At 40.8% G+C, this 22,182-nt stretch overlaps 1 protein-coding gene and 1 pseudogene across 5 annotated transcripts in view; both read right to left on the reverse strand.

Annotated features, from left to right (window-relative positions):
- NOSTRIN (nitric oxide synthase trafficking) overlaps positions 1 to 22,182 on the reverse strand; it is a 60,327-nt gene that overhangs the window by 32,754 nt on the left and 5,391 nt on the right. For 2 of the 5 annotated variants that reach the window (XM_060621495.3, XM_060621494.3), the window contains exons 2-6: positions 18,505 to 18,590; positions 5,396 to 5,479; positions 4,522 to 4,638; positions 1,945 to 2,007; positions 1,664 to 1,745 (exon numbers count right to left, since the gene is read on the reverse strand). In XM_060621495.3, coding sequence (XP_060477478.2) covers positions 1,664 to 1,745; positions 1,945 to 2,007; positions 4,522 to 4,638; positions 5,396 to 5,479; positions 18,505 to 18,590 — 432 coding nt within the window. The remainder of the gene's footprint in view (positions 1 to 1,663; positions 1,746 to 1,944; positions 2,008 to 4,521; positions 4,639 to 5,395; positions 5,480 to 18,504; positions 18,591 to 22,182) is intronic. The other 3 variants (XM_060621496.3, XM_060621497.3, XM_060621498.3) reach the window with 3 other exon arrangements.
- On the reverse strand, positions 6,632 to 7,905 carry LOC144617308 (large ribosomal subunit protein uL4 pseudogene; annotated as a pseudogene).

Consider the following 22,182-nt stretch of genomic DNA (forward strand, 5'->3'; position numbering starts at 1 on the left):
CCCAAGGAGATCAGATTCTATGAGGCAAAACTTTTTCTTCCTGGACCGTAGACTTTTTTGCAGGCCCACAGCTCAGCTATCACTCAACCACACTGAGACCTAGCAACATTGCACTTTTATGTTACCAGCTGATTAAATTTGGAATATACAATTTATGTAACAAATACGATGAAAATAATTTTGTGCATTATGTCACTTTTGACTCTGTGAAATGTGGAACAAATTCACTTTTTAAAAAAATGCTCATTTTTATCTTCTGTGAGAGAGTGGGCCGGGGTTTTGGGGGAGCAGCAAGGAGAAGAAAGGCCAAAATGAAGACTCTGAACTGGACAGCGATTTGGGGGATCATGGAATGAAGTATCCAAAGCACTGTGATAATAATGATAATGTCACTGTGCCTAATTTATGGTAAGTACTAAGGAAATGCTAGTGACTATCATATAAATACGGGGTTATGAGAACTATTTTGTAATTAATGAAATATTGACTGGTGTTCAGTGTTTATTAAGTTTGTTTGTGAAGGTGGAAGATTATATTGCTTTTTAGTAATTACTGTAAATTTCCCCCATCACCCCAGCCCTCAGCAGAACATCCGTTCTGGTAAAAATACATATAGGTTCACACAAACATCAAATCCATTTCCTGACTCAGTTTAATGCATCTGAATAAAAATGTTTTCGGATCATTTATCTTCCATCAGGACTTTTACAAATTCCCTCATCTTACTAACTTATTACCTTTAGGACCTGCTTTATCAGGCTGTGGTCACTTGAAACTCCCCTCACCACCACCCCTTTCCTTCACAAGGACCACCATTACTGCTTCTTACCTGCACCTGGCCTTGAAACAAATAGCGACCATGACCTCACCCCTATCAGAGCTAAGCAGTGTTAATCAAACACCCCTTCACATCACCTGAAAATATATTTTAAAGTGCTTAACAACTGTATGACACACAAAGAAAAAGAAAAAGAAACACGGATGAAACTGTTCTGGAAGAGAGGTAGACAGGAAGACTACAGAATGCGCTAGATAAGAGGACCAGGTGTCCTGAAAGTATTTAGCTGTTCTCTTTTTTTTTTTTTCTAATTTTATTTGAGGACTATATCCATTATTGCCTTTACCTAATCTGAAGCTGTTAAGCACAGAAAAGCACGTCTTTCTAAAAATTGTGCATATAATTCCTGTTTACAAAAGGAATATCTATTCCTTGAAAAACAATGTAAATACAAAAAGTACAATAAATGAAATAAAAATAACCTTGAATTCCACTATGTAGATATAATTCTTATTAATATTCTTAGGAGGTTCCTCTAGATTTTTTTCTATTCATATATACATATATTTACAAATAGTTTAAAAAATTGAGATCATTTTTATTTAACACTATATAGTGAAAAAATTTCCATATCATTAAATTCTTCTATAATAAGATTTTTGATGCTTGCATAATATGCCATTCAAATTATCATGATTTATTTTTGGATGATGAAGATGTTTCTAGTTTTTCACTATTGTAAACAATGCTTTAACAAACATCTCTGTAGATAAATCTTGAGTTTGTGTTTCTTATTCTGGCAAATTCCTGAAACCTAGCATCACTTTCGATCACCGTTTATTCCTAGGGTCAAAGACAGAAATCTTGCTTTAAGATTTGACTCACGGATTTTCTCTTCTTTTCATGTACACTCAGGACCTGATGAGTTGGTTTTATTGCTTCCAACTCAATTGCTTTGCCAAGTTTTCTGGAAATAGAACATAAAAGACACACAAGCATAGTATTAGGATTTATATCTACTTTCCAAATTATTTTCTGGGGAAATAAAATGGCGTGTTCCAGTCTATCTGTTAAGGGCAAGTTTGAAGCAGACTATTTGTAGCACACCCACTTTAAATATTTATGCCTCCCTGGGGGTTGGAGTAAGCCGGGGTGGGGGCACTCACTGATGCAGGTCCGCCGCAGATTTCATGCCCTCTGAGACCCAGGCCCAGGCACTGACGAGACAGCTGGAGGCAAAAACAGGGAGCACAAGAGTGGGTGTCATTTTCCCAGTAAAGTCTGAGAAATACAGCATCCCGTCTGAGTCACTACACTCAGCAATTGCACTCATTTCCCTAATCTTATTTCACTTTGTCCACGGGGTTAAATTCTGCCAACTTACTGATTTGCACTATAGTCATTACATATATGGCTTTCTTTCCATCATTTTTCATTTCAGTTTTCATTTTCCATTTCATGTCTGTAGAAAGTCAGGAAAATAAAGTAGCCAAGGGTGAGAAGGCATTTAGAACAGGTGGAAGATCATGTGGTAGGTAGGGGTGGAGGGACCTAAAGACAATCTTTTCAGGCTCCTCATCCCATGAATGAATAAGCTGAGCTAGGCTCAGAAAAGTTAAGTGGTGAAGGACCCAAGAGCCCTGGGACGGCCCATGTACTGCTCTTGGGGTTAGGGTCCAGCTCCCGTTTCCTGCTGGCTTTTAGGACAACAGCTCAGATATTTTGTTGTCTTGTAAGCAGTGTCTCCACTTCATGAAAGGAGAGCACTGACCTCTCCCTAACGGCACAGGGGGAGGGTTAGCAAGTGTGATGTTATTTTCTCCCACAGAAGGGGCATAGCTCACAGCAGCCCATAGCCTTGGCCTTCAGAAGCCAGAACAATAAGCTCAATTGCATTAATAAAGTTCAGGGACAGAGGCCTGTGTAGACTTTGATGGAAGGGGGATGGTGCAGAGGTTGTGCCTCCAAATGACTTAGGTTGCACCTTGCAGTCAGAGAATTGGAGAGATACACCAGACGATGACAGATTTTCTGCATATCCTAAGCCAGGCATAAAACCAGAGACAAGAGACTACCTTCTATAGACTCAAAGTTATAGGAAATTGCAGGAAACACAAAATGAATCTGTATTGATAAGAAGCAGATCAGTGGTTGTTTAAGTGGGGAAAGGATTGCAAACAGGCACAAAGAATCTTTTGATGTGATGAAAATGTCTATGTTTTGATATATGTATACATACTGTATACATATATCAAAATCAACCAAACCATTTACTTAGAATGTTATTGCATGTAAATTAAACTTCAATAGAGTTGATTATTTATTTATTTTAATGTTTATTTATTTTTGAGAACAAGAGAGACAAAGCGTGAGTGGGGGAGGGGCAGAGAGAGAGGGAGACACAGACCTGAAGCAGGGTCCAGGCTCCGAGCTGTCAGCACAGAGCCCGATGCGGGGCTTGAACTCACAGACTGTGAGATCATGACCTGAGCCAAAGTCGATCGCTCAACCCACTGAGCCACCCACATGCCCTGAGTTGATTTTTAAAAAAAGGAACCCATGGAGTGCCTGGATGGCTCAGTCAGTTAAGCATCTGACTCTTGATTTGGGCTCATGATTTCAGCTCAGGTCATGATCTTATGGTTAGTGGGCTTCATCCCATGTTGGGATCTTTGCTGACAGCCAGAAGCCTGCTTGGGATTCTCTCTCTCCCTTTCTCTGCCTCTCTGCACCCCCCCTTAAAATAAATAAATAAATAAACTTTAAAAGTATATAAGTAAATAAATAAATAAATAGGAACTCAGGCACCCTTTGGGGAAGAGAAGCTGACATTTGATCCTCAGAGGAGCTGAGCAGCAGAGCAGGAAGCCTAGAGCTTGGGCCTCAGAGGGGTCTGTGTCTTTGACCTTGAAAAGATCACATGATTTCTCTGACCTTCACTTAACTGGTCATTTATTTATTTATTTATTTATTTTAAACTTTAAAAAAAATGTTTATTTATTTGTTTTTGAGAGAGAGACAGATAGAGAGCAAGCAGGGGAGGGACAGAGAAAGAGGGAAGCAGAATCCCAAGCAGGCTCCGTGCCGTCAGCACAGAGCCCGATGTGGGGCTTGAACCCATGAGCCATGAGATCATGACCTGAGCCGAAATGAAGAGTTGGGTGCCTAACCAACTGAGCCACCCAGGCACCCCTTAACTGGTCTTTTAAAATAGAAATAGTTCAGGTTATCTATCCAAGTAGCTAACACAGATTTTCATATAGATAAAAGTTTATTAATTAATCAATGATTATTATTAACAAAACATTCTGGACATGCCACTGCTCTGGGAGCATCTATGCTGGATGCCAGGATTACAACACAACAAGACACACCCCCTGCACCCCTACACTTCTCATTCTTTAGGGGGTAATTAGGGAGTAATCAAAATCATAATGGACACTTACGGAGCTTTTGCTCTATGCCAGGAATTAAACACACTTCTCAAAAATTATCTCATTTAATCCTCACAGCAATTATATGAGATAGGTTCTATTTCCATTTTAAATACACACTGAGAGGTAAAATAAATTGCCCTATTCACCCACTTGATGAGGGGTAGAGGTAGAATTTAAATCTGGTCAGCGTAAATAAAGTCTATACTCAACCATTCTGCTATACTGGCTCCTTTGCAGTCTACTAAAGTACCGTCCTAAAAATCGAGCTCAAAGTCAAACAATTTCAAAGCCATTATTTGCTATTACAGAGGATTTCTGAGGAGGAATAGGAATGTGAGCTCCAGAAGGCTTCTTTTTTCTTTCCCTCTCTCTTTCACCATCAAAAGTGGTCTTTGCAATGGTACTTCCAGTTTAGGATGACACCTGCAAGTATTGGTCAAGAATCTTTGTTATAAATTATCATTGATGGACCATCCATTTTTAGAATATCTTTTAGAATATCCAATATCTTTCTTCTCTCCCCTGGAAGAAAATATCAACTTCATTCTGAAATGTACTAAGGAAAATGTGAACCACCAGTTTTTCAGGACCCGATGAGCTAATCTCTACATACGTGATATCATATAATACACACCTCCCCCAGGCTTAAACACACACACACATACACACAATGAAGCACATGTCGTTACTCCATCTAACAGTGGAGGAAATCAAGGCACAGGGAGGCCAGGTTATTCTTTGGAGGTCATGGAGTTGAGATAAAGTGGGATTCACACTTCTTGACTCCAATACCTTCCAACTCAGTGACACTGTTTCTAAAGTAACATGTTATCACTGGGACTTCTTATGAATATGGGTGTAGACATTGTAAGGACACAGGATCAATCCAGTTCTGTCACTTAATACCTGTGTAATTGGGGCAAGTTTCTTAAACTCTCCAAGCTTCAAGACCTTGTCTGTAATAGGGACAATTAAGAAGACTTGCCAAGGATCATGAAGATTAAAGGAGAGCATCTATAAAAGCTTGTAATGCAGTGCCTGGCACATAGTAAGTGCCCAAGAACTGTAAGCCGTGCTTGACATTATTCCTCCACATTTATAAGAGGAAGCTGGGAATCGACATATGTCACTTTTGATAGCTTTTAAGAATTATTTTGCCTTACCTCTTACAGATACTTACTTTTTTTTGGTGCTCTGTAATGTTTTGCTTAACTTGATTGCTAGTTTCTGAAGTCCTTTGGCATAGTTAATCTCCAAGTTTGACCTGTTAGCAAAGGGATAGTTGTTAGGTAGGATGCTCTGGCCAAACGGCAGACAAACACACATACGCACACACAAATGAAGGAGGGATCAGGCTGACCATTCCATGTTTGCACAAAGAGACGACTTGTTTACTATAAGGATCATCTTGTCCTTAGGTGAAATCCTTAAGGATATCCAAAAGGATCCTACGGAGGGAGAGCTTTTAATTTAACCTTCTTCTACACTAGAGTTATGGGTTGAATTGTATTCCCTTCCCACCCCCACAAAGATGTTAAAGTCCTCAGCCCTAGAGCCTGTGAATGTGGCCTTATTTAGAAATAGGGGCTTTGCAGATGATCAAGTTAAGATGAGTTCATCAGGGTGGGCCAGATCCAATATGGCCATGTCCTTATAAAGAGAGGAAATTTGGACATAGAGACAAACACACACACAGGGAGAATGCCATGTGAAGATGAAGACAAGAGATTGGGGTGATGCATCTACAAGCCATGGAGTCTCAAAGATTGGCAGAAAACCACCAGAGGCTAGATAGCAGCATGGAACAGATTCTTCGTCACAGCTCTCAGAAGGAACCAACCTAGCCAACACCTTGATCTCAGACTACCAGCCTCCAGAACTGTGAGACAATCAATTTCTGTTATTTAAGACACCAAGTCTATGGTACCTTATTATGGCAGACCTAGCAAACTAATTCATCAAGCAAACAATGGAAAACTTTCCTACTTATTCTGGGACATCAACACCATCAGATTAGCTCTAGATTATAATAGCTGGCAATGAAGTGATCAATTATGATGAAGTTAGCCAAGAAGTTGCTTTTTTTTTTTCTTTGTTTTGTTTCTCACTGCCCGTGATCAGGTCTTTATTCAAAATTAGCTACCCAGGGGTGGTGCCTGGGTGGCTCAGTTGGTTAAGTAAGCGTCTGACTTCGGCTCAGGTCATGATCTTGTGGCTTGAGTTCAAGCTCTGCGTTGCGCTCTGTGCTGACAGCTCGGAGCCTGGAGCCTGCTTTGGATTCTGTGTCTCCCTCTCTGTCTGCCCCTCCTTCACTCATGCTCTCTCTCTCTTTCAAAAATAAATAAACATTTAAAAAATAAAAAAAAAATTAGCTGCCCAAAATGATTCAACATTTATAGAAGACACAAATGTAAATTTATGCAGCAGGATTTTTTCTTCCATGGTGGGTTTCTTTGTTTTTTACAGGCTTCTTCTCAGCCTCTGCATTCTTGGTAGTTGCAGCTTTTTCCCATCAAAGGTTTCTTCTGCTCCTTAACACCAAGAGGCTTCTTTCCCTTCTTCCCTACCACAGACTGCTTGCCTGGAACCCTCTTCTCATCCGATATGGCTTTTAGCATGGCTGCTGCCTCATCCATCCAGAGTTTGTGACGCCTGGCCTGGCGGAGGATGGTGCTCCGGCACATGGTCTTGGCATATGGGTTTGGCTTCAACCTGATTCTCAGGTTCTTTGGTGAATTCTTGCTCAGGACTCTGTGATGACTCTTCCTGCACGCTGCTCCCAGGGCTCTTTGGATCTCTGGGTTTTTCCAGATTCTGCTAAGGTGTGTATCAAGTGTGTAGTTATTCTTGAGGGAGGATGCCTTACACCAAGTGCCATACAGAACATCTAACTTGGAGAAAGCACTTTCAGTCCAAATGTGGAACCGTCCCATGCCCACCAGGAGCAAGTGTCAAAATGTTCAGTGGCTTATATTAAATAGAGTAATTCCAAGAATGTTTCTGCAGGCCTGCATGACACCGTTGTCCTCATTATAGATGATGCAGGGTCCCCCACACTGAAGACGACAGTGGTTTCTCGCTTTGCCATTTCCAGCACTCCTTTGTTGAGATCCATTAGACCTTTTTGATATCATTCCAAGCCTTAAGTTTCATAAGAAGCAGAACAACCTCCTTGGTCTTCTTGTAGCCTTCAACTTCATCTTCAACTACCAAAAGAAGTTCAGAAACTTCCTCGATATGATGACCTTTAGACATGACCAGCTCTGGTAAGGCTGAGGCACCCAGGGCAGACCACACCACTTCTGAGTTGTGTTAACTCTGTGGTGCCAATGACGCCAGGTTTTGGTTGGTGCAAACATGGAGCCCCCGTGACTCAGGTTTCCAAAAGCACCCAGGCTGGAATGGTGAGTCCCCCTGCCTCAAACTCTGGACATTCGAGCCGCAGCTCTGCCAGTACCCTAAGACTCAGCACTTGTTTGGTGAGCTGCTAATTCATAACAGTGTAGGGCTGTCTGTTGTGCGCAAGTTGGTATGAACAAAGTTCACAGTATATGGTGGAATGGGAGCCTTGAGCACACTAGGCAAAGTTGTATTTTTGCCAGATGACTCCCCCTTTTCAGAATACACTGATACCAGTGGACAAGCACACGCCATGGCAGGGAGGGGAGAAGGTCGCACTCCTCTCAACCCAGCAGCTCCTACACAAACAGCAAGAAGTAGCTTTCTAATGGAAAAGTGCAGAGGGGCCAAAACTAGATTTAGAAAATGAATTTCTGTTACTTTCTATGCAGGACAAGACTCAGTAGGGAATCTGGGCATGCCTCCAAAAACAAACTCCTCGGTTCTTTTGAATAGATTGAATCACCGTTATCTTAAACTGATTTTACCATGTCCTACTTATAAGCCCATCTATAGATAAAATAAAGACATAGTCTTATTCAATCTTCTCACTTTCTTTGAAGATAATACAAATGTAGGACATTAAGTTCAATTTATATTGTATTCCTTCTTAATTTGGACCAGAGTGGGTGTGTTTATTTTGTTACTATTATTGCATAGCTTTTAGTCTTTGAATTCTATTTTTATTATAACATATCTTTAGATTTATGACTTCATTTCATTGGAAAAACAATCCCAGAATTCTCTAGTAACTAACTTAATACCTGCATTTTTTTCAGTGCAATGAAATTAGAATTTAATATCATGGATCGAACGGGGAAAGATAGCTCTGTTGTATAAAATGGAATCCAGAGATCATGAGCTATTGATCTATTGTTAAATTTCTATTCATCTTTCCCTGTTAGTATAGCTGTGATTTAAGTTATCTTTACCACTATTTGAAAGAAAGTCACTGTAGCATGCATATTAAGTCCTAGTTGCTTAAAACACCATTTGGAATCAAACCTTTCCCAAGTGTAAGTAATGGTCGTGGCAAGTATTTTAAAATAATGAAGCTGATAAGTAAATACATCATTGCATTTAAAAAGCTATTTCTGTGCTCTAAGAATATATTCCAATCGATGGAGAGAGAGAATGCTGGTCAGCAGCAAACTGGGAGAGACCATCACCTTGATGAATTTGGATGTTCTAGAAGCCCAGACCTCTACTGTTTACTGGAGTGGCTTTAGTTACTGCTTAAAGGGAGTAATCAGACCCACCTCTAGAGGTTTTATGATGATTAAAATATGCAAATGATCCAAACCTAGGAAGGGCTCAATACCTAGATTGATTGCTGGACTGACCTGCATAATCTGACACTTATCTCCCTCTCTATTTCCTCTCCTACCAGTCATCCCCTTGCTTACTGTACTCCTGCTTAGTAGCCAAATGCCATCCTGCATCAGGGCCTTTGCACTTGCTGTGGCCCTTGCTGGATACTCCTGCTATATAACCACATGGCATCTCCTTCATATAAACCCCAACAGGTTTTGTTCAAACATCACTATCTCAGAGGCTACCCTGTGACTATATATTCTCTTAAGGCTTTCTTTATGTTCTAGAACTTAACCATTGTCTTACACCACATATTTTCTCAGTATATTTCTATGAACAATTCTGTGAACACCCCTAGAAGGTAAGTTCCACAAGGACCAGAATTTGTTTCATTCGCTGCTTGCTATATCTCTAGGCCTAGAACAGTGCCAGGCACTCAGTATATAAGTCTTGAATGGACTTCCCATCAGATCTTGGTTAGAATTTTTAACTGGTCTCTGCTATATCTGTTCTTGCTCCACAGCTTTTGAAAATTTTAAACTATTTCGATGCATTCCTGCCCTGATGCATTGCTCAGTCCTAATGTCAGAGTACACTGCTTTCTAACCCTTGGAGTAGCTAGATCCACTTACCTAGTCCATTGCTAACCAGAAGGCTTTTTAAGACTTTCTTTTTTAGCATTCCGTTTTCTCTTGGAAGCAGCACAGAGAACATTAAATAAGATGAAGTGTTCGTACTGCTCAGCTAAGTGCTAGGCACCAAACAAGTTCTTAATAAATAGTAATTTTTCAAGTACCATTATTATGTACCCAAAAGGATCTCTAAACATTCAGAACACCTCAAATATACAGAGATGGGAAGTGTTGGGGGAAGAATCCACAGTTTGCTCATCCATCAGCTCCAGGACAATCCAGAATGGCTTCTAACACAACAGGTAATGCTGTTGGGCACAGCCTTTTCCTCAGAATTCATTTTCACTTTCAGGATGTTCTTGGAGGCCGTACAAGGAGTCTCTCAGAGGCCAGGCGGAAATAAAAAGGACAATTGCCAGAAGGAAGTGTTGTTTTCCTTTAAATTGCTAACTAAATCAGATTCACCTGGGGGAAAATGTTGGGCTTTTGGCATCAAGAAAGGAAAAGGGTCCTGCTGGCTGTGAAGCTAATACTCTTCTGTTTTGAGCTTTGCTTCCGAGCCCCAGGACTTCTGCTGGGTTTTGCTTGAGCACAATAGGAAACCAGCCTAAAGAGATTCGATTACCACACAGCATTTCTCTTTACACACAAGTATCTTAGAAATCTGGGCAGATTTGTAGTTTTACAGGTTGAAATAGAGCTTAAAAATTCCAAACAGTGCCCCTTGATAAATGTGTTGCCATCCCTTGTGACACGTTGCTGATGCTTGACTTGTGTTCTGCCTGCCCACAAAACAGCGACATCCAACATTTCCTATGCCAGGCACCCTTCTAAGTGTTTTAGGCATGAAACTTCCTCACTTAATCTGGGAGAACTCCCATCAGGTAGGCACACATACTCTCCCCATTTCATGGAGGGGAACACCAAGACGCAGAGAGTTTACCCCCATTAACTTTCCTGAGGTCACATAAGAAGAAGTGACAGAGCTGAGACTTGAAACCAGGCAGTCTGGGCTTGAGAAACTGCCTGCTTGGTCCTTCCGGTTTCCTGCCTCTGAAACTGTGGGGAAGAGGCTGGGGATGGAGAATTGCGGGGGAAGTCAAAGGTAAGTGCTTTTAAAAACTGTCACCGCCTCTCACTTCGCCTTTAAAGGCAGTGTTCTGAATCACCAAGGCTCCTGGTGGCTTAGCAGCTAGAGACCGAACTCACAGCAACCTCAGCACAGGCAGACTGAGCTTGCCGGGAATCTTCTGGAAACATCAGTATAAGTCATGTTCCCAGACGTGGAGGAGGTGTTAAGGGTCTGGAAGGTGGGAGGGAGGGGGCTGTGATATCAGCTGTCATCAGTGTAGGTCTCTGAGGCCGGACCAAGTTGGTCACGGCCTCTTTGAAGAGCACCTGTAACCATCCCTCCACCTTCAGCATAATGGTGACCCTGAAGGGTTTTAGACCCAGCATTCAAATTGACCAAGCAAAGCTGGCTGCCAACATTTTAAACCCTAATAACAATTTGAGAATCCTCAACAGATTACCCTGCCAGTTAGAAGGAAATGAAACAAGGTCAGGAGGATGGGTGTGGGTACAGGAGGAATGGAACACTCTGAGCTCTCTTTCTGGTGAGTCTGCCAACTAATGAAAAGTTCCCTGCCTCTGGCAACGAATGGCCTTCATCTTAACAGAGGTTAATGAGTAAATTCCTCCCCAGAGAAAATTGCTCTAAGAAGCCATGTTCCCACTGGCAAGCATAGAGAGAGCTATTACTTTTATAAACCGGGACATTTGTAAATTGAAACAAACACTGCCATGTGGCTCGTCTGTGCTTATGGTCTAATAAAGAGTATGTGTGGATATATGTATCGATTGATCAATCGATCGATAGATAGATAGGTGATAGGTAGATAGATGGATATCCTTTTAGAATTCCTGAACAGAAATGCACTGACCTCAGTGTTTTCCCAAGGCAAAAGTGGCAAGTGTACCCCTGTATACATTGGTTTCTTCTCAGTCCTTTGAAGAGAGCTGTTTTATCACGGTTTCCATAATGTAAAGGGAGTTAAGAGAGGCAGAGCTAATGTCGAATCGAGACAGAGAATTTTCATTCCCTCATTAAAATAATCAGAAACAAGCTTGTAAGAACACTCTGTTTAATATTCTAGCCCTATAGCTACTATATGTGGTAGAGGTCGAGATTTCTCCTCCAAGCAACTGTCTTGGCACGTGTGAAATTGATGATGTATGTATATATATTTTGATGCATAACTCAATCTCAGAATATTCCAGTGAGCCTTAAAGATCCTGAACCAGGGAAATGGCATGCACTGACTTTTAATCCATTTATATTCTAATTTCCTCTCAGCATGTGGAGGCAGGTCAATAAATTTTCATTAGTAATAATGAAGACCAACCAGTAAGTCAAAGATCAACATTTGTCTTCAATTTTAAAATAAATGATACTTTTGAAAGAAAGGGGAGAGGAAGAATATGTGGTATCAGATTCAATATTTTAGATAGAGCACAAATTAAACTGTAAGAATATAAGTGACCATGTCATCAATTTTAGCATATCCTGCTCTATTAAAATTAAGATGATAAAAAGTGATTTAAAAACAAGACTGTAGCTGCCCCTGTGTCTATGAGGAATTAATTAAAATTGAACTAAGCCTCTCTCAAGCTTGAAAACAGCAGGTAACAGAGCCATCCCTTCATTATGAATTAAGAAGAAATTTTAGTAATCTGAAAATGTTTGTGAATCAGTCCCACCTCTGGTTTCCTACTTTCCACCAGCAGCAGCTTCTGGTTTGGGGGCTGGTATATTGATATTTTATACCCAAGCCTTATCAGTTTGCCTTTTGGAAGATGGTCCTAAGCCCATTTTATAACTAGGCTGTATTTAAAAGTTAGTTATTAGCCATCTGGAGGACATTTTCACATGGAAGCTCTCTGTTACTCGAGTGCCTGGGCTCTCTGCTAGCCCACAACGCCCACCTCATCAGTATCGATTGCCCTAATTCTGGCTGTTAAGAACAGTATGAGAAGATGAAATGCGAGGACCAGACCCTCCTTCGCTGCCCAGAATTCAAGCGTCACTCAGTTACTGCTCACTTCCGGCCCAGAGAGTACACAGCTATGGTAGCTCCAGAACTTTAGATTCTCCATGGCTGGTAATTCCTGAACTGAGTGAGGTCAGTGGAATCAGGTGAAAGTGTTGTTTTGGGGGGGAGTCAGGTAAAATGGACAAGAAGGGCCATATGCCTAACTTTTTAGCTGGAAAACAAAATTGTGTACAGCATTTCACCATGTCATAGAAACACTACACTCTGATATAATGAGAGAGGGAGTCACAAGGGAGCTGATCCCTGCCCGCTTAACTTCTCCTCACTCCTTGAAGTGGCCCCTGAGGGCTCCCCCAGGCCCCCGTGTTACCAGATTTAGAAGCTACTGGGCTTAATGGCCGCTGATGTCATTTCCCACAGAGGACTTTAAGACTCTGAAGGGGGCTACACTAGGACCCCTTGAGCATGTTGGGATACCCACAGTGGCAGTGCCCGGTGGCCAGATGCCCTCACACCCAGCGTGTGTTGAGCTGGGTAGAAATCAAAATGTATCTTTTTTTCCACATCCCCATCTCTATATTATGAATGAGTGAGAGTATGGTCACATTGCATTGAGCTGTGAGAATTAAAAAAGTGAAAGACACCAAGTATAAGACATATCTAACACAGTGCCTGATCTGTAGATTGTGCTGGACAAATGGTATCTTCAGTGTTTCGTCATTCTTGTCTAGCTTTTTGTTCAAAATAATCTATATACCATGTAAGTAAATTTCTTTCACACATTTATTTATTGCTTCTCAGAAATAGCCTAACTTGAACTTCTTAAAAGATAGGACTGCCTAAAGTCACTCCTACACTGACACATTCATTCACTCAGTAAACATCTGTTGAACGCTTGCTCTATTCTAGGCTCTGTGCTGGTCACATGGGATACAGAGACTCTCAAGGAGGTCAGCCTCCAGTGGAAGAGACAGGCAAGTGAACAGACTGTAACAGTGTAGAGTAGTAGGATCTAGAGCAGAGATAAGTTCTCCGCATCCCTGAGGAGTACCATTTTGAGATGGAACTGGAGTCAGGGAAGGCTCACATGAGTGGGATAGCTGAATCTTGGAGATCTATTGAATGCAGACTGGTAACCAAGGTGAAGAAGTGTCTAACAGACATAGGATACAGTATGCACAAATTCAGGGACCCATCAGGGCGGGTGGGAGTTGGTAGGAGGGGTGGCAAGGACACAAGGTGGAGTTGTGACTACCAGTGGTTCTTTAGATGAAGAGGGGTGGGGGTCATGGGTAGATGGAGGGAGACAAATTGGATAAGGAGGCAGGGCCCAGATCTCAAAGGCCCTTTTATAAAATGCTATGAGGGCTGAATTTTATACTAAAGGTCATGGAATCCTTTGAAGAGTCTTAAACAGGGTCGTGGTCACAGAGTGAAAGATGTGTTAGAGAGATAGGGGCAGAGCCCTTGCCAGCTCCCTAGTTGAGATAACTTTGCTTGCATTAGAAAAAGGAGATTCTTTGAAAAGGCACAGCTCGGAGCCAAGGTGCAAGGCTCGAGGGTGGAGAGTGGGTTAGATTTCTGCTTTCACGCAGCCCCTGCAGGTGCTTTTATGCAGTGTACAAACTGCACAACTTCAAGGCAGTACTCCTAGACGAAGAATAGGTTAAGAGATTTTTTTTCCCCCCAGAACAATGACAGAGGCCATGAAATGATAAGAAAGCTATGGGTATAACAGGTGCTTAAAAGAGAGAAACATGAAGATCTGGTCATGAGGTGAGAAAGAAGAAGGGTCATGGGTGACTCCCAGATAATTGGGCTTAATTGGGTGGGCAGAGGTCCCAGTCACCATGGTAAAACATCCAGGAGTATCCACTTTGGGGAAAAGCTGATAAACTTTGTTTTGAATAGGCTGACTTTGTGGTTGCATGGGACACCCAGGTGGAAATGCCCAATAGAGTGTCAGATGTATGGCTTGGAGTACAGATAAGACATATTGCCTGGTAATATAAATGTATGAGTCACCAATATGCAAAAAAGAGCTGAAGCCATAGAAGATCACTCAGGCCATGGGCAGAGTAGAAAAGTTTAGGATTTATCAATATTTTCATTTCAATCATTTATGCCTTTGTTGACAGCATCTGCAATGAATCGTGGATGGAACAATGACCAACTATACTTATTTCTTTGTTTCATTCTTTTCTTTCTTTCTTTTTATTTATTTATTTATTTTAATGTCCAGACCAGTGGCACTTGCCATTTGAAAACCTGCCCTGAAGCTTCCTTACAGAGAACAATTGATTTTCCCATGAAAGCCTGTTTGAGCCCTAGCTGTGAGGGTGCAGGGGACCAAACATTCATAAACAGTTTTGGGGAATGTGCCTTTGTCCTTTAAGTCCGATCTGTAATTGTGTTAAAGTGAACCCGATGACTTTGACATTAGGCATGTCAGGAGCTACTGTGTGTTTCTGGCTAAATCAGAGTTGCTACTACAAAAAAAAAAAAAGGGGGGGGGGAAACTGATGCTGCTAATTGGATAAAAGAAGTTAAGCATGACCATGAATTGCAGAATTGCCAGGCAAAATGATGTTTTAATAATAACTGCACTTTTCTATCACCACCAATTAGAACAAATTGGTAGGCAGCTGAGCTTGGAAATGAAGCATTTATCTGGACTTAAAGCTTGATTGTGATGCTGTCTCTTGTAGCCATGTGCTAATGTGGAACTGCCATGCGGAAACACATTCCAATGTATTCGTAAGCAAGGTGTCTGGAATTGTTAAAAATCCAAGGACAGTAAAGACCTTGTTCTAGTAATGTAGGCATAATGATAAAATAAGGGCATCTGGGTGGCTCAGTCCCTTAAGCGTTCAACTCTTGATTTCGGCTCAGGTCGTGATCTCAAGGTCTTGAAACAGAGCCCTGCACTGGGCTTCATGTTTTGTGTGAAGCCTGCTTAAGATTCTCTATCCCCCTTCCCCCCTGCTCCCTCTGCCCCTCCTCTGCTCATGCTCTCTCTCTCTCTTTCTCTAAAAAACAAAAAAAAAATTAAAAAGAAAGAAACCTTTAACTATCTTGCATTCATTTATTCTTTCAATCTACAAGTATTTACTGAATGTATTTTATATGACTGATATACCTTTAGTCCTAAGAAGCCCCATATGCTTCCTCACTATATCTTTTATTATCCTGGCCACTGGATTTGTCTTCATAATTTTCTATGTCATAACCTTCACAGAGAATGCCTACTATACGTGTTCCAGGAGTACCATTTACTTGTCTAATGGGGTTTCTCATTACTTGTCTATACTCTAAGTAACTGAATAGTTTTTATACAGAGTTGTGGTATGGGGCCCCAAGCCTGCTAGGGATTCTCTCTCTCTCTCCCTTTGCCTCTCCCCTGCTCATGCTTGCTGTCTCAAGTAAGTCAGTCAGTCAGTCAGTAAGTAAATAAATAAATAAATAAAATCTTAAAAAGAGTATTGGCTTTCCAGGTATTTTTCTAATACAGGGGAAAGGTATCATTGACTTATATATAATAACTCTACCCATTTACAAGGATGGCTGATGGCCTAGCTCTTATCTTTTGTGTATCTAAGGTAATAAATACTGATTTCTCAGAATGGAAAGGGTAAGGCAAGTATAGTACCAATTATGTTGTGACCATTCCTCCTTTTGTTATGATTATTATGTCAACTCAGTTCAAATACCTTATAGGAAGAGTTAGTGACTTCGGAATCACTCCCCATGGGGGAAAAAAACCCAGTTCTAACAAGTGAAGTGGACTCTGTATTTGCCAGCTAATATATAGAAATATAGGTGGGAAAGAACACAATGTGTTACATATTCAAAGATTAATAGAAAGTTTGTGTCTGAAAGAAAAAAAAAAAAAAAAAGAAAGCTTGTTAGAAAAATGTCTCCAAATACCTACTCTTTTAGTGTGGGTGAACATCCTTCAGGTTAATTACATGATCAAACAAGTGAGCCGAGGAAGGAGAACCAGAAGTTCAGGTGTGAGGAGACATTGCCAAAAGCACATTTATCAGGAGTAAATATAAAGCAACTCAAATGGCATCTTGGTTAATGAGAAATTATTTAATTGTTGTATAAGTTCAGCTTTACAAAAATGTCCAGGAAAGCATCTATTGCATAAATGACCTAATTTATGCATAATTTCTCCAGTCAAGGTAATTTCTAGCATAATTTCTCCAGTCAAGGTAAACATTAGATTCCCCTCTCATATGTATGCTATGCAGTTTTTATCCCAGAAAATTGCTAGTAATTTTGCTAACCAGTACTGTTCTTTAGATCTTCAAATTCTAATTTCCACTCCATAGGAAGGTAAAACTATGGAGAGAAACATTCTTAGCTACCCAAGTGTTTCTTCTTCTTTGGAGCTTGTTTGCTGCTCTAGAACCTATGGGTGGAAGGCTTTGCATGTGAATAACTCTAGGAAGGATAGTAGCCCTAGGAAGCAACTCTGAGAGACCCAGGTAAGAAATGAAGGTTGTGATTGTATATAAAGTAGATGTGTCTGTGGCAGCGTGGAGGTTTGGAATGACCTGGACAGGGAAAAACAATAAGACAGTTCGGAGCACTGATTCCCCCATATTTATTCCATTCATTCTTAAGTCCATTTGCCAAGCATTATTTATCACCTGCCTTCTGTCTTCATTGCTGTCTACGGGGCACTAATTTTGAACACAGGGACACCAAATAATCAAGGCCCAGAGGACTTTAATCCAGGTCACATGCATGGCTAAAATATGTATAGATCCTTCCCAATCTGCAGGAGGGGGGTGCTTTCTAATCTAGGTAATGGGTTGAATTTGTACAATAGCTAACTGGTCCCATTTTAAATAATTTTTTGAGACTAAAAAAATAAATATTTTTTTAAAGAAGAAATTCCCTCCCAGATTGTTCCTCCCTGTTCCTCTCAGAATCAAAGCAATTGGCTATTAAGATATAAGTAACTTATTTTAAATTTTTTTCTTTTTGACTCCATTTGACAAACATGTGTTTTGTTTGTTTGTTTGCTTGTTTTGTTTTTGTTTTTTTAATAACTGCCTATTTGAGCTTTCCTTTATCTTTCCCTGGCCTTACTGATTGTTCCTGATAAAGCTAATATTCTTATTTGCTCTCGTCCTACTAATGCAGGATGCAATTGATCCATATATACTACACATGCAATACTTTAAATTTGAAATGGGTTATCTTAAAAGAATAGGTTTAACTCTTCTGGAGGTCTCTTTAGGGTTGCTTATTATAGAGCTGTCTAGATATAGGGAAATGACTTAAGGACTCTTTACGGCCCAATTCAGTTCTTGGGTTCTCTAATTTTAAGCAGGAACTTCTGTAACTTTCTTGACTGACTTAGGTGTGCTCATTTTAGCATAGTCAACAACTTTACACATGATCACATCTAGTATTAAGAGAAGATGATGCTGAAAATGATCACTTTTCATTCATGAGACATTTACTGAGGAAGTCGAAAGCCCAGACATGAAGAGATGAATAGGATACAGCCCCTGCCCTGGTAAGGAAGACAGAAATGTAAACTCACAGTTGCCATCAGTATGGGAATCTAATAATGGCATATACATCAGGCCCAGTGGAGTGCCCCAGGAGGGGGTTGATAAACTCAGTCTGCGAAGTCAAAAGAGACTTGACTGAGCCTTCGCAAGCAGAATTAATTCCTATCGTTTCCTGATTTTTATGGCACCCAAGTGATAAGTGTGCAATAGAGGAGAATCACTCTTCAAACTAATCTCTCCAGTACCAAAATACAACACGGAGTTCTGGAAAGTAGGACAGCTTGTAATCACTCCTCCGGTCATATTGCTAGCTGCAATGAAAGAAGAACTGTTTATTGCAAACGTGCATTTTTGTACCTTTGCTGAAGAATGGATGTGACCTGCTTGCAGAAATTCTCTCCATTTTGAGAAAACCCCTTTAGATTCTTGTACACTTTATTATACTGAAAAAGAAAAGCACAGAAGGGTTATGAGCACTTTCAAAGACAGAACGATAAATTCAGACTGCTCTGTAATGATGACTGTCATTGTAAATGATCGTGAAGCTAAGGGGAGGTACACATTTTGGATGAGTTCCTAAAATAAAGATTAAGTGTCTTATGCCTGGGTATGAAATACTCGGCAGAACTTTTCAAAAATACAGCTGGTTTGTTTGTCCCCAGGCAACAAGTCAGCAGTGGGGTGATTTTGAAGTCTGACTTCCTGTCACTTCTATTGTTTCCCAGGATGGTTAAAAGTACATTCTGAAATATGTACACTGAGTAATCATTTTGTGCCTCTACCCCAAGTTCCCAAATAATATTCCTGGGTGCCATACCATGAACTCATGAAGTGAATGTGTTTTTTTTTTTTTTTTTGGATGAGATATGAATATGTAAGTGAAATAACTTGCTAATAAAATGTGTCCTGGTCCCTCTAAATCTGGTTTAACTCTAGTAATAAAGAGGTACCTGGGTGGCTCAGTCAGTTAAGCGTCAGACTTGAGCTCAGGTCATGACCTCACGGTTCATGATTTTGAGCCCCGCACCCGGCTCTGTGCTGACAACAGCTCAGAGCCTGGAGCCTGCTTCGGATTCTGTGTCTCCCTCTCTCTCTGTCCCTCCCCCGCTTGTGCTCTGTCTCTCTCTCCCTCTCAAAAATAGACATTAAAAATTTTTTTTCTAACTCTAGTAATAAGAATGTTATAATAATGAGTTGAACATTTTTGTTGTACCAAACTTTTACAAATTTATGAATAAATCTTTATAAATTCATTCCTATATGAATTTGGCCTACAGACACAAGAATTCAATGGGAAAGATTTTGTCATTTGATTTCGAACTCCATGAAGTCACTCTGAAAATTGTATTTGTAAAAGTAGACATTGATGATGGTAGATTTTAAGTGCCCAAATGAAGAAACTAAACGTGAATGAATTCTGCAGCTGTCCTGACACAGAGTGGATCATTAGGCGGTGGAACAGTCCCAAGCACATTCCCTCAGAGTTTCCATGTGGGAGGTGTGATACCTCATTGCATTTTTTAAAATGAGATTTTACAGAGGAGGATGCAAGTTCTGTATGAAATGAGGGCCATGCTGTGGCTCTTTGTTCCTCCGACGAGCCAGCCTCGTCCAGCACTCCAGTGGCTTTGAGAGCTCACATTCAGGGAGCACCTACTATGCAGCTGGCAGATTCACGGACGTGAATCCTCAGGGCCAAGGCAACCCTTCAGTTGTCATGGGAACACCTGGTGTGTGTGCTAGCAGAGTAGCAAACAGAGGACACGGGGTCACAGAGGAGGAAAGGACCTAAAGGAAAGGACCTGATCCAGGTCCTGAACTTCAGAGCGGAATGAACCAAATCTAGGATATAGAAATACAATCCTATAGACACCAAATTCCTTTTTTAAAATATAATTAAAACAATTTTTTAATGTGTATTCACTTTTGAGAGAAAGAGAGAGACAGCACAAGCATGGGAGGGGCAGAGACAGAGATGGAGACATAGAATCCGAAGCAGGCTCCAGGCTCCGGGCTGTCAGCACAGAGCCCAATGCAGGGCTTGAACTCACAAGCTCTGAGGTCACGACCTAAGCAGAAGTTGGATGCTTAACCGACTGAGCCACCCAGGTGTCCCTGTACCAAGTTCTTTTATCTTTATGCAGTGGTTCTCCTTTCACCTGAACTTAGCACAGAGAGCCAGGGCAGGGTTTGGCAAACACACAGGAATAGCAAATGGCTCCAATGAAACTACCTCGGGCTCAAAGACAGCAGTCAGGGAGCAAAGCTCTTTATAAAGACATTGTGAACTCCTAAAGCAAAGTTGACAAAATCACACGTCTGCAGGCACGGGGCAGACGCCTGCGTGAGTGAGGAGTAGGGTGGGGAGAGCGAGCTGGAGAGACAGCTGTCCCCACTGCTCTGGACCAAGGGACTGCAGCCCAGGATGGCCAGATATTCTAGTCTGTCCCAAAAAGCTGACATAGGGATTGGCATCTGAAATACGGTTTTAAAAAAACAATGGTAGCAAACAATTTACAAATTTTTAAGCTGTCTGCAGAGCAAGCAAAACATACCTACGCTGAGGTTCAGATGTAGGATGTCTGAGGAAATGATTCTCCCCTGAGTCATGAGAGTAAAATCACTATTTGGCAACCAACCCACTTTTATTTCTATAAAAATAACTTGTCTGTGAACGATATGATCTTATAAGGCCTCCTTCCTTCCCTTACAGGTACAATGGGAAAGTTTTAGTGAGCATTTTAAGATTGTTTAGCTTTTTTGCTTGCTCCTCTGTTGCCTAAACGTTTTCAATAAATCACCCCTAACCTTTTTATTTTCTTACTACACTACCAAATAACATTCCACAAATCACACATAGGTATCATGAGAAGAAAATAAATAAATGTGAAGCAGGGCACATATCCCCAGCATAAAGTTTTTTCTCGGTGTCTCTCCCTTAGATGTAGCCATGTGACTAAACGTATCCCAAGGAAGCATGGGTAAAAGTGTTGTGTGAGGTTTCAGTGACGTTTCCTTCCTTCTCTTCCCCGATACCTATACTTAGAAACGATGGCTGAGGCCAGGAGGTGGTCTTGAGGATAGATGCCATGTACTAAGATGGTAGAGTAGAAAAAGAAAAAGAGCCTGGGTCCTTGATGGCCCTGGGGGCCACCATATAAGCCCTCAACTCTCTACTTTTGGACTTACTTTGTGTGAGAGGAATGTAATAATAGGGGTTTTGAAAAGCCACTCTTATTTTTGACTTTTATTTTTTTCAACTTTTTTTTGTTTTGTTTTTCTGGGACAGAGAGAGACAGAGCATGAACGGGGGAGGGGCAGAGAGAGAGGGAGACACAGAATCGGAAACAGGTTCCAGGCTCCGAGCCATCAGCCCAGAGCCTGACGCGGGGCTCGAACTCACGGACCGCGAGATCGTGACCTGGCTGAAGTCGGACGCTTAACCGACTGCGCCACCCAGGCGCCCCTATTTTTGACTTTTAAAATGTGCAGCTGAACATAGTTCAAACTCAGACACAGTCTTTAAACTTTTTGTTTTAAATTATGAAACATTTTTATGTTTCATAAAATAATAATGATACACATAGGAACTCGTTACCTAAGTTATAGAGATATTTAACACTTTGCTTCTGCTTTCTTTGTAAACAACTGGTTTTTTTTTCATTCCTTTCATAATTTCTTTGGCTATACTTGGGCATTTATTCTTGCATATGAGGATTTATCTAATTACATTTTTTTTTTTTTAAAGTCCCTGTTGGAATCCTAATTGGAATGTCATTACATAAATATATCAATTTGGGGAAATTGACTTTTTTATGGTATTTAGACCTCCCATCCAAGGACATAGTAAGTCTTTTTGTGTGTTCAAATCTTATTTTATGTTCAATAAAATTTTATGATTTTCTTTCTAAGTCCTGTAGCTTTCTTATTTGATTTACTTAGAAATATCTCACAATATTAAATTGTAAGTTTTTAATGTAATGTCCTGTCTGCTTCTTTCTCCAGCCCACAGCAAAGCAGAAATAAAAACCCAGC

The sequence above is a fragment of the Panthera onca genome, chromosome C1 (assembly GCF_046562875.1).
Source record: "Panthera onca isolate mPanOnc1 chromosome C1, mPanOnc1 haplotype 2, whole genome shotgun sequence".
Classification (NCBI taxonomy): Eukaryota; Metazoa; Chordata; class Mammalia; order Carnivora; family Felidae; genus Panthera; species Panthera onca.